This window comes from Colobus angolensis, unplaced genomic scaffold (assembly GCF_000951035.1).
Source record: "Colobus angolensis palliatus isolate OR3802 unplaced genomic scaffold, Cang.pa_1.0 Scaffold124, whole genome shotgun sequence".
NCBI classification, from domain to species: domain Eukaryota; kingdom Metazoa; phylum Chordata; class Mammalia; order Primates; family Cercopithecidae; genus Colobus; species Colobus angolensis.
The window spans coordinates 2456756-2468849 of record NW_012113586.1 but is presented as its reverse complement, the minus strand read 5'-3'; the positions used below and the strand labels follow the sequence as shown (position 1 = coordinate 2468849).

At 38.5% G+C, this 12094-nt stretch overlaps 1 protein-coding gene across 1 annotated transcript in view; it reads right to left on the bottom strand.

Moving 5' to 3' along the window:
* SPAG17 (sperm associated antigen 17) overlaps positions 1–12094 on the bottom strand; it is a 246415-nt gene that overhangs the window by 50062 nt on the left and 184259 nt on the right. The window contains exons 30-32 of the mRNA XM_011933064.1: positions 10544–10688; positions 6459–6613; positions 3833–4021 (exon numbers count right to left, since the gene is read on the bottom strand). Coding sequence (XP_011788454.1) covers positions 3833–4021; positions 6459–6613; positions 10544–10688 — 489 coding nt within the window. The remainder of the gene's footprint in view (positions 1–3832; positions 4022–6458; positions 6614–10543; positions 10689–12094) is intronic.

Here is a 12094-nt window from a genome sequence, read left to right as displayed (position 1 = left end):
TAGATTTTCTAGTTTATTTGCATAGAGGTGTTCATAGTATTCTCTGATGGTAGTTTGTATTTCTGTGGGGTTGGTAGTGATATCCCCTTTATCATTTTTTATTGAGTCTATTTGATTCTTCTCTCTTCTTTATTAGTCTTGCTAGTGGTCTATCAATTTTGTTGATCTTTTCAAAAAACCAGCTCCTGGATTCATTGATTTTTTTAAGGGTTTTTTGTGTCTCTATCTCCTCCAGTTCTGCTCTGATCTTAGTTATTTCTTGTCTTCTGCTACCTTTTGAATTTGTTTGCTCTTGCTTCTCCAGTTCTTTTAATTATGATGTTAGGGTGCTGATTTTAGACCTTTCCTGCTGTCTCTTATGAGCATTTAGTGCTACAAATTTCCCTCTACACACTGCTTTAAATGTGTCCTAGAGATTCTGGTACGTTGTGTCTTTGTTCTCATTGATTTCAAAGAACATCTTTATTTCTGTCTTAATTTCGTTATTTACCTAGTAGTCATCCAGGAACAAGTTGTTCAGTTTACATGTAGTTGTGTGGTTTTGAGGAGTTTCTTAATCCTGAGTTCTAATTTGATTGCACTGCGGTCTGAGAGACAGTTTGTTGTGATTTCTGTTCTTTTACATTTGCTGAGGAGTGCTTTACTTCCAAGTACGTGGTCAATTTTAGAATAAGTGTGATGTGGTGCTGAGAAGAATGTATATTCTATTGATTTGGGGTGGAGAGTTCTGTAGATGTCCATTAGTTCCACTTGGTGCAGAGCTGAGTTCAAGTCCTGGATATCCTTCTTAACCTTCTGTCTCATTGATCTGTCTAATATTGACAGTGCGGTGTTAAAGTCCCCCGTTGTTATTGTGTGGGAGTCTAAGTCTTTTTGTAGATCTCTAAGGACTTGGTTTGTGAATCTGGGTGCTCTTGTATTGGGTGCATATATATTTAGAATAGTTAGTTCTTCTTGTTGAATTGATCCCTTCACAATTATGTAATGGCCTTCTTTGTCTCTTTTGATCTTTGTTGGTTTAAAGTCTGTTTTATCAGAGACTAGGATTGCAACCCCTGCTTTTTTTTTTTTTGCTTTCCATTTGGTTGGTAGATCTTCCTCCATCCCTTTATTTTGAGCCTATGTGTGTCTTTGCACGTGAGGTGGGTCTCCTGAATACAGCACACTGATGGGTCTTGACTCTTTATCCAATTTGCCAGTCTATGTCTTTTAATTGGGGCATTTAGCCCATTTACATTTAAGGTTAATATTGTTATGTGTGAATTTGATCCTGTCATTATGATGTTAGCTGGTTATTTTGCCCATTAATTGATGCAGTTGCTTCATAGCATCAATGGTCTTTACAATTTGGCATATTTTTGCAGTGGTTGGTACTGGTTGTGTCTTTCTATGTTTAGTGCTTCCTTTAGGAGCTCTTGTAAGGCAGGCCTGGTGGTGACAAAATCTCTCAGCATTTGCTTGTTTGTAAAGGCTTTTATTTCTCCTTCAGTTATGAAGCTTAGTTTGGCTGGATATGAAATTCTGGATTGAAAATTCTTTTCTTTCAGAATGTTGAAATTGGCCCCCATTCTCTTCTGGCTTGCAGGCTTTCTGCCAACAGATCTGCTGTTATTCTGATGGGCTTCCCTTTGTGGACAACTCGACCTTTCTCTCTGACTGCCATTAACATTTTTTCCTTCATTTCAACTTTGGTGAATTTGACACTTATGTGTCTTGGGGATGCTCTTCTCGAGGAGTATCTTTGTGGTGTTCTCTGTATTTCCTGAATTTGAATGTTGGCCTGCCTTGCTAGGTTGGGGAAGTTCCCCTGGATAATATCCTGAATAGTGTTTTCCAACTTGGTTCCATTCTCCCCGTCACTTTCAGGTACACCAATCAAACATAGATTTCATCTTTTCACATAGTCCCATATTTTGTGGAGGCTTTGCTTCTTTTTACTCTTTTTTCTCTAAACTACTTTTCTTGCTTTATTTCATTAATTTGATTTTCAATCACTTATACCCTTTCTTCCACTTGATCAAATCGGCTATTGAAGCTTGTGCATGCGTCACGAAGTTCTCATGCCATAGTTTTCAGCTCCAGGAGGTCATTTAATGTCTTCTCTCCACTGTTTATTCTAGTTAGCCATTCGTCTAACCTTTTTTAAGGTATTCAGCTACCTTGCGATGGGTTCAAACATCTTCCTTTAGCTCAGAGATGTTTGTTATTACTGACCTTCTGAAGTCTACTTCTGTCAACTCGTCAAAGTCATCCTCCATCCAGCTTTGTTCTGTTGCTGGCAAGGAGCTGCGATCCTTTGGAGGAGAAGAAGTACTCTGAGTTTTAGAATTTTCAGCTTTTCTGCTCTGTTTTTTCCCCATCTTTGTGGTTTTATCTACCTTTGGTCTTTGATGTTGGTGAGCTACAGATGGGGTTTTGGTGTAGATGTCCTTTTTGTTGATGCTGATACTATTCCTTTCTGTTTGTTAGTTTTCCTCCTAACAGTCAGGTCCCTCAGCTGCAGGTCTGGTGGAGTTTGCTGGAGGTCCACTCCAGACCCTGTTTGCCTGGGTATCACCAGTGGAGGCTGCAGAACACAAATATTGCTGCCTGATCCTTCCTCTGGAAGCTTCATCCTAGAGGGGTACCTGCCTATATGAGGTGTCTGTCAGCCCTATTGGGAGGTGTCTCCTAGTTAGGCTACACAGGGTGAGGGACCCACTTGAGGAGGCAGTCTGTCCATCCTCAGAGCTCAAACGCAGTGTTGGGAGAACCACTGCTCTCTTCAGAGCTGTCAGACAGGGATGTTTAAGTCTGCAGAAGTTGTCTGCTACCTTTCGTTCAGCTAAGCCCTGCCCATAGAGGTGGAGTCTAGAGGCAGTAGGCCTTGCTGAGCTGCGGTGGGCTTTGCCCAGTTCAAGCTTCCTGGTTGCTTTGTTTACCTACTCAAGTCTCAGCAATGGCAGATGCCCCTTCCCCAGCCAGGCTGCTGCCTCGCAGTTCAATCGCAGGCTGCTGTGCTAGCAGTAAGCAAGGTTCCGTGGGCCATGGGACCCACTGAGCCAGGCATGGGAGAGAATCTCCTTGTCTGCTGGTTGCTAAGACCATTGGAAAAGCATAATATTTGGGCGAAGGTGTCCCGTTTTTACAGGTATAGTCTGTCACAGCTTCCCTTGGCTAGGAAAGGGAAATCCCTCGACCCCTTGTGCTTCCCGGGTGAGGCGATGCCCTGCCCTGCTTCATCTCGCCCTGTGTGGGTTGCACCCACTGTCCAACCAGTCCCAGTGAGATGAACCAGGTACTTCAGTTGGAAATGCAGAAATCACCCATCTTCTGCGTCGATCATGCTGGGAGCTGCAGACTGGAGCTGTTCCTATTCAGCCATCTTTAGGATTGTGTTCTTGATTTGGCACTCAGCTTGGATGTTGGTCCACTTCTCCACCTTCAACCGTACTATATCCTTCTTACCATGGACTCTGTGACTACTCAAAGAAACTTGCTTGCTGTCTTGTGTTTGCTCTGACTTCAACTTGCATAAGGACCATTGCCACATTCTTTATGTTGGCATTATTTTCAGATGTCTGCTACTGTTTCTTCCTTTCTGTTCTAATTATTCATTTAGCCTTAACATTTCTGTCCCACCAATTATTTGGCTTGCCATCCCCCACGAAAGTATACTTAAGAATCAAAGGAAAAGTACTGACATTCATTACTGCTTGCCCAAAGTATTGGCAGTAAGTGGATAATTAATCCCAAGACAACTAAGGTAAAAATCTACATGGAAGCTTTGTAGTGTGAAATATCTCAAAAGCAAAGCCACAGGCTCTCTCTCCACCCCAAAGGTGCACTTTACCTGAAATGTGTTTCCCTCAGGATCCAGAACCTCACAGATAACCTCTGAAGTATGTCTCATGATGTACCTGCCAGCTCTCGGCTGTTCACGCTTTTGAAAAGGATAGTATATATTACTGCTTGATTCGTGGCAGTACATAGCTGAACAATCCTTGTCAATATAAAGAGAGCCTGTGTTTGGAGGTAACACCTGAAAGGGTAACGGAAGGACAGAAATTATTAAAATTTTCTAGTTTAATATGTGGGACTTGGAAAACCACTTTAGGAAAAAGAATATCCATAGATCCTAGTCACAAACTGTTTGCAGAAAGAAAATATTATCCAAGGGAGGACTTAAGGTTTGGGAAGGGCTACTTGATAAGGAGGCAAACTGAATAGTTATGATATCATTTCTCCTGTATCCTCACATCTTACCTGCTCACTTTAATATCTCTTGTAAGTAATTGTCCTATGCCCCCTTATTTCCAATATTTAATATATTTTAGCTGAGGTTAAATACATGTTTGGCCCTATTCATTCCAGTCTAAATGTTTGGAGTTGTTTGTGATCTTGGACAAGAAGCATCTTTGAAAGGGTAAACAAATGTGGGATAAGTGCTCTTAGAAACTCGTCTCTCCTCTCTCCTCTGGTGGCTGACACAGTCCTTAAGTAAAAGACTTCATGTAATGAATTCTGCTTCAAACAGATCTTTTTCTGAAATAGAATTTACATATCATAGATTTACCCTTTTAAAGCGTATAATTCAGTGGTTTTTAGTATATTCAAAAGTGTGTGAAGCCATTATCGCTAATTCCACAACACTGTTATCATCCCCCAACGAAACCCTGATCCTGTTGGAAATCGTTCTGGATCACTAGGCCGTAGGCCCTGGCAACCACTAATCTGCTGTCTATGGATGGACCTATTCTAGATACTTCATTTAAATGGCAGCATGTACTCTGTGGCCTTTTGTGTCTGGCTTCTTTCAGTCAGCATAATGTTTTCAAGGTTCACTCATGTTGTAGCACACAGTACTTTATTCCATTTTATGGATAAGTAACATTCCATTGTATGGCTATATCACATTTTCTTTATTCACTTATGAGTTGGCATGCATTTGGGTTGTTTTCAGTTTTGCTATTATTAAAATTGTTGCTGTAAATATTGTTTACAAGTTTTTGTGCAGATATATGGTTTCTCTTGGATATATATCTAGGAGTAAAACTGCTGGGTCACATGACAACTAAGTTTACCTTTTGAGGAAGTGTCAAGTTGTTTTCCAAAGTGACTATACCATTTTCCAAGTGACTTACCACTTTCCAAAGTGACTTACACCATCAGCAATTTACAAAGGTTCCAATTTCTCCATACCCTTGCTATCACTTGCCATTATCTGTCTTTTTGATTACAGTTTTCTAGTGGGTGTGAAGTGCAATCTCATTGCAGTTTGCACTGTAGCTCCCTCACAACTAGTGATGCTGAGCACCTTTCCTTGGCTTATTTGCCATTTGTGTATCTTCTTTGGGGAAATTCAAATCCTTTGCTCATTTTAAAGTTAGTTATTGTCCTTTTATTGCTGAGTTGTGAGAGTTCTAAGTTGTAGGGTACTCTGTACCTGAGACCATTATCAGTTATATGATTTTCAAATAACATCTTCTATTCTGTAGTTTATCTTGTCACGTTCTTGGTGGTGTTCTTTGAATCACAAACTTTTTTTTTTTTTTTTTTGGTAACGCCGGTATGTTTGGTTTCATATCTAAGAAACTATTGCCTAATCAAAAACATGAAAATTTATATCTATGTTTTCTTTCATCTCTCACTTCCAGCACCTTCCTTGCCCCATAATAATCTACACTGGATAAAGAGGGGGAAGGGTAACATTGTCAGAAGAGATGAGAAGGACAAACTGACTTCAGCAACTTTCACAGTAACAAATATTTGTCAGTGAGATCTTTGTCTATCATCTTCTAGCTTTTAGCTCTCAGTATCTAGTGACATTGTTTGCAACGTTTTTGCTGTAGTGTCCTTTCTCCAGCAAGTGAAAGCTGAAGGCAAGTCCTTTTAAGGCTAAAGGAAGTGCAGGCTGACACTGGATGGTTGTGTTTAAAGGGGAAATGCAGAAAGGTAGGGAAAGGTGCTAACTGCTCCTCCTTGACCTTCCAAGGACAAAGCTTTGCTTCAGTTAGGAGAACTGCTCTCCCGGGACCACACACACCATGTGCTCCCTCCTGTCCTGCTAGGACTTTGAGTAGAGTAGGGAGGACTGACTGGAGGTGGGAAAGATGGAGAGTGAGAATGAGGGTCGAGGTGGCAGGAGGTGAAGCTGGTCTGTTAGGCACAAGCCAAATCATCTAAGGGTTTCTAACACCCACAGTGCCTAGCACATAAGAAATCCTCAACAAACACATTTTGGTTTATAACCTTGGTCCAGAACTACCAAAGTTTTGCAAAACAAGTAGGGCAATGTTTTTCTGGCATGGGATGTAAAAAGGGATGAATAAATGAGTTTGAGAAGTATATTCTAAGATGTTAGTATTCTAAGAGAAAAGAAAGCAACAGCAGTGTACATTGCAGGCATTTTAGAAGTGGGTTTTCTCAGCTAAATAGACACTCATGTTTGGTACTTCTCATTTTCCTTCTAGACCTACCTGGTATGTTCCCTGTGGCTTTGCAATAATAGTTGTTCCATCTCCAAAGGTGGCACAGCAGCTACTGTCCTCACAGTTGGTGATAACAGTGGCATAGCGTGAGTTTTCTACCCGCATACACTTCACCTGCCTGGTGACAGTCCGAGGACCTTCGGCTACAAGCAAATGCAAGGTAAGCAGATCTGATAGGATGTAGACATTTCAAAACAGACCTCAGTCTATTGATTCTGCTGCTGTTTCCTGGCTGTCTGGATTCCCCATGGAAAAAACATAATTGTAAAGTCTAGAGCAAGTACTGAGAACTCCACAGGGCTGGAGTGAGGCCTGCTGTTCTTGTCAATTCAGAATAATTCCTCCAGAAAAAATCTTCTTACTTAATTTAGTATGCTGTCTTATTCTCACTATTTATTTGTAGGAGCTGAGAACATCTGATTTTTCAACTTGAAAAATTGAAAAGCATAAAATATAATTTAAGCACTCAGATATTCATCAATTAAAATTTATACTTTTTAATACATATGTAAAAGAAAAATCACAGATAAAATTGAAGTTTCTCCTTATATCTGGGCTTATTTCTATTTTGAAATTCATTTTTACACTTTTATGTACACATATATCATGAACAATACATATGTGTGTGCTTTAAATGTATGTAAGCTATATGTTACTCTATGTATTTATGTAATTACTGTACTATCATTCTACTCCTGCTTTTTTCATTTAACACAGTTTCAAGACCCCTAACCATCTTAATCTATATGTATCTATCTATCTATACATATATGTGTGCATAGATATATTTATTTGTGTGTGTATGACTCCCTTTAACAGTCTTATAGTATTATTTTGTAGGAATGTACCACATTTTATTTTTCTATTCTGCCATTGATGGACATTTACATTTTCCCAATATTTCAATATTATACTCAATGCTGCAAGTCACTCCTCTGTGCTTGTTTCCTTATGCAAATGTGTATGAGTGTCCCTCTCTCTATAATCAGAAATAAAGTTATTGCATCATAATATGATATGTGGGTGGGGTGGGGAGATGTAGGTCAAAGTATATAAAGTTACAATTATGTAAGATGAATAAGTATAACAATGTAATGTATAGCATAAAAACTATAGTCAATAACATTGTATTGTATAATGACAATTTTCCAAGAGTGTAGATTTTAGGTGCTCATAACAAATACACACACACACACACAATAAAACAGCTATATAAGGTAAGAGATATATTAATTTGCTTGACTTATTCCACTAGGTATATGGATATCAAAATATCATGTTGTACATCTTAAATATATCCAATAAAAAACACTGGCATTAAGGAAAGGGAACTCCAGGAATAACTTCTCATTAAAAATATTTCTTAAATTCAGGTTCGGAAGAGTGGAAGACTTTGAGTCTTAGAGTAGGTTCCTGTTAATTAGCAACTACAGTTTCCTTTTTTCTGATACCACCTTTCTGACGAAAGACATGCTCTGACTGAAGACCTGTCTAAGGTCACCTATTTATGCAAATTAGATGCCTTGAGGATCAAAGGAAACATCTAAAGCTAGTATCTAGGACAGATGAATCATGGTTATTAGGTTTTAGTTGCCACCAATCAAAGACTATTACTCTCCATCAGCTAACTAGAGCTGTTATCACTCCCATCTCTGTTGAGATAATGATCACAATAAAAAGTCCTAATGCATCCTCATATTCATTGCAGCATTATTCACAATAACCAAGATTTGGAATCAGTCCCCATGTTCATCAATGGGTGAATAAATAAAGAAAATGTAGTAAATACAGACAAGAGAATACTATTCAGTATTTAAAAAAAAAAGAAATCTGTCATTTGCAACAATATGGATAAACCTTGAGGACATTATTTTAAGTAAAACAATCCAGGTACAGAAAGACAAACAGCACACTTATATGTAGACTCTAAAATAGTTGAACTCATACAAGTAGAGAGTAGAACGGTAGTTACCAGCCATCGGGGTGAGGAGTTGGGGAGATGCTGGTCAAAGGATATAAAATTTCAGTTATATAAAAGGAATAAATTAAAGAGATATACTGTATAACATGGTGACTATAGTAAATAAAATATCATATTTTGAAAATTTCTAGGAGAGTAAATTTTAGGTATTCTCACAATTAAAAATGATAAGTACAAAGAACAAAGCTGGAGGCAACCATGCTACTCAACTTCAAACCACACTACAGGACTACAGTAACCAAAGTGGCATGGTACTGGTACCAAAGCAGCAAAATGGACACAGAGACCAATGGAACAGAATAGAGAGCCCAGAAATAAAGCCACACACCTACAATCATCTGATCTTAAACAAATCAACAAAAACAAGCAATGAGGAAAGGACTCCCTATTCAATAAGTGGTACTGAAATAAATGACTGTCCATATGCAGAAGATTGAAACTGCATCCCTTCCTTACATCATATAGAATAATTATCTAAAGATGAATTAAAGAATAAAATGTAAAACCCCAAATTATAAAAACTCTGAAAGACAACCTAGGCAATACCATTTTAGACATACGAACAGGCAAATATTTCATGACAAAGATACCAAAAGCAATTGCAACAAAAGCAAAAATTGACAAGTGAGATCTAATTAAAACAAAGAACTTCTGCACAGCAAAAGAAACTATCAACAGACTAAACTGACAACCTAGAGAATGGGAGAAAATATATACAAACTATGCATCTGACAAAGGTTTTAACATCCAGCATCCATAAGGAACTTCAACAAATTAACAAGCAAAAAACCAAACAACTCCATTCAAAAGTGGGCAAAAGACATGAACAGTTTTCAAAAGAAGACATAAAGGTGGCTAAAAATCCTATGAAGAAAAGCTCAACATCACTGAACATTAGAGAAATGCAAATCAAAACCACAATGAGATACACTCTCACATCAGTCAGAATGGCAATTATTAAAAGGCCAAAAAGTAACAGATGCTGGCCAAGTTGCAGCAAAAAAAGGAATGCTTATATACTGCTGGTGGGAATTTAAATTAGTTCAGACACTGTGGAAGACAGTGCGGTGATTCTTCAAAGACCTGAATACAGAAGTACTATTCAACCCAGTAATCCCATTACTGGGTATATACCTAAAGGAACACAAATCATTTAATCGTAGAGACATATACACATGTATGTTCACTGTAGCACCATTCACAATAGCAAAGATATGGAATCAACCTAAATGCCCATCAATGGTAGAGTGGAGTAAGGAAATGGCGTACATATACACCATGGAATACTATGCAGCCATAAAAACGAACACGATCCCATACTTTGCTGTAAAATGCTTGGAGCTGGAGGCCATTACCCTTAGCAAACTAATACAGGAAGAAAAAAACCAAATACTGCTTCATCTTACTTGTAAGTGGGAGCTAAATGATGAAAACACATGGACATATAGAGGGGAACAACAGATACTAGGGCCTACTGGAAGGTAGGAGGAGGGAGAGGATCAGAAAAAATAATTAATGGGTACTAGGTTTAATACCTGGGTGACAAAATAATCTGTACAGCAAACCCCATTACATGAATTTACCTATATTACAAACTTGCACATGTACCCCTTAACTCAAAAGTTTTAAATAAATGAATACATAAATAAAACACACACACACACACATACATACACACACAGTGAGGTGTGTTGGAGAAACTTTTGGCTGCTGGGTGCTGCTGGTCAAAAAAAATTTCTAAGAAAGTAGATTTTAAGTTTTCTCACAACTAAAAATAAGTATCTGAGGGTAATGAATATGTTAATTAGTTTGATTGAGTCATTTTGCAATGTATACATATTGCAACACCTCATATTATTTATTTTATATATCTACACACAATATTTGTCAATTGAAAGAATAAAATTAAATTTTAAAAAGCAAACAGCAAAATAAGTAATGATGATAGTAATAATACTAAATCCTTATAGACCCTGCTTTGGACTGCATGGGTTTTCTTTTGTTGACTAACTTTACCAAAAAATTATTTTTCTTATGTGTATGTTCAGCAGTCAGTGAAGATTCTATCTAACTTACGCTAAATAAAACGTACTTGTTTCTTGATCATCTGGCAGAATAATTTGATCTTCATAAACCTGATAAAAGGTTGTGATCCTGGTACCATCAGCATGATCCACTATCCGAGTCCCATCTTTCCTTTCAACTATGACAACTTTGTCTTCTCGAGTTGTCATAACCTGAACATGAAAAGGCAGCACATAATCATTTGGCCACATGGTTAATCCCAAGTGTACTTATTTTTATCCATTGAATACAAAGATGGCACCATCAAAGTCCTAGTTATTTATTTATAAGCAAAAGTTTTATCTCATCTACCTGATCTAACCTTCACAACAATCTTGGCAGGTACCCTCATTTTATAGATGAGGAAATTTAGGCTTAAAGAAGTTGAGAAGCTTGCTGAAAGTCATGCAACAAGTAAGTATCAGGGCATATTTGAGGAAACACTTAACATTTGGACTGGGTTAACCGAGGTCTGTCTGGGAAAATGTCCACAGGCTCTGTTTCCTTGGAAACTATGGAATAATGATAAATGTGCCATATTGTGGCTGCCTTGTACACTGTGAAACCCCTGCTCTGCAGAACTTCCCCAGATGGGGTGAACTGCAGGATGGCCTGCAAGTGTAGCGCTAACGTCATCAGAGCAGTACTTGAAGATTGGTGGTGGACAGAGGTTGTAGCCTCTCTGTGTCAAGTTGACCTGCACATGTATCTGCTGCTCAGTGCCTGTGCACGCCTGTGAGCTTGAGGGGTATGAGAAGTGGTGTGCGTGTGTTGCTGCTCCTGAGCTCTGCATGGGTTGACCATGGCTCTGTTGTGTTTGCTTCACAGTTCAGCTTTTACTTCTGCCCATTACTGCTTTCTCCCTCCTCCTTTCACACACATGTCTCTATTAAAATCTTGCACTCCGGACTTCACCTCAGCGTTTGCTTCTGGAAAGCTCAACCTGCAACTGCAGTAGTGTAAATTGCATAATGAATATTTCAATCATTGGGCATTTTCTAAACTTATACTGTTCTAACTCTAAGGAACTTAATGTTTCACTGAAGGTCTGGATGGATGTGAGAGTGAGTTTGCTAGTTATTTTCTGACTCCAGAGTTTATGGCTATTGGGAGCAGGTGATTATCACCTTCTTAGCTCTTAATGGTAGGTGGCAATCACTAAGAGAGAAATGAATGCTGATCATTATTTTAGGTTCTTATCATTGGCACTTTCAGCCAGGAGCATATACTGAGAAATACTGCTGTGTAATGTGATGGTTGAGAGCATGAGCTCTGGGATTAAGCTGCCTGAGTTTGAATCCTGACTCCACAAATGGCTGGGTAGACTTAGGGATGTTGCTTAACCTGTTTGTTGTCTGGTTTACTCATCCGCAAAATGGAGCCAACACTAGTATCTTCTTGGAAATCTTATGTGGGTTAAATGAGACGATTCTGGTAAAGCGTGTCACACTTGGCCATGATGTTAGTAATTATTGATATCAGTTTTTAATCTAGTAGAGATATTTACATATTATGATTTAGAATTATTCAAACATTTCATAATGCCACATAAACAGTGACATTTTCTGGTCACCATAGG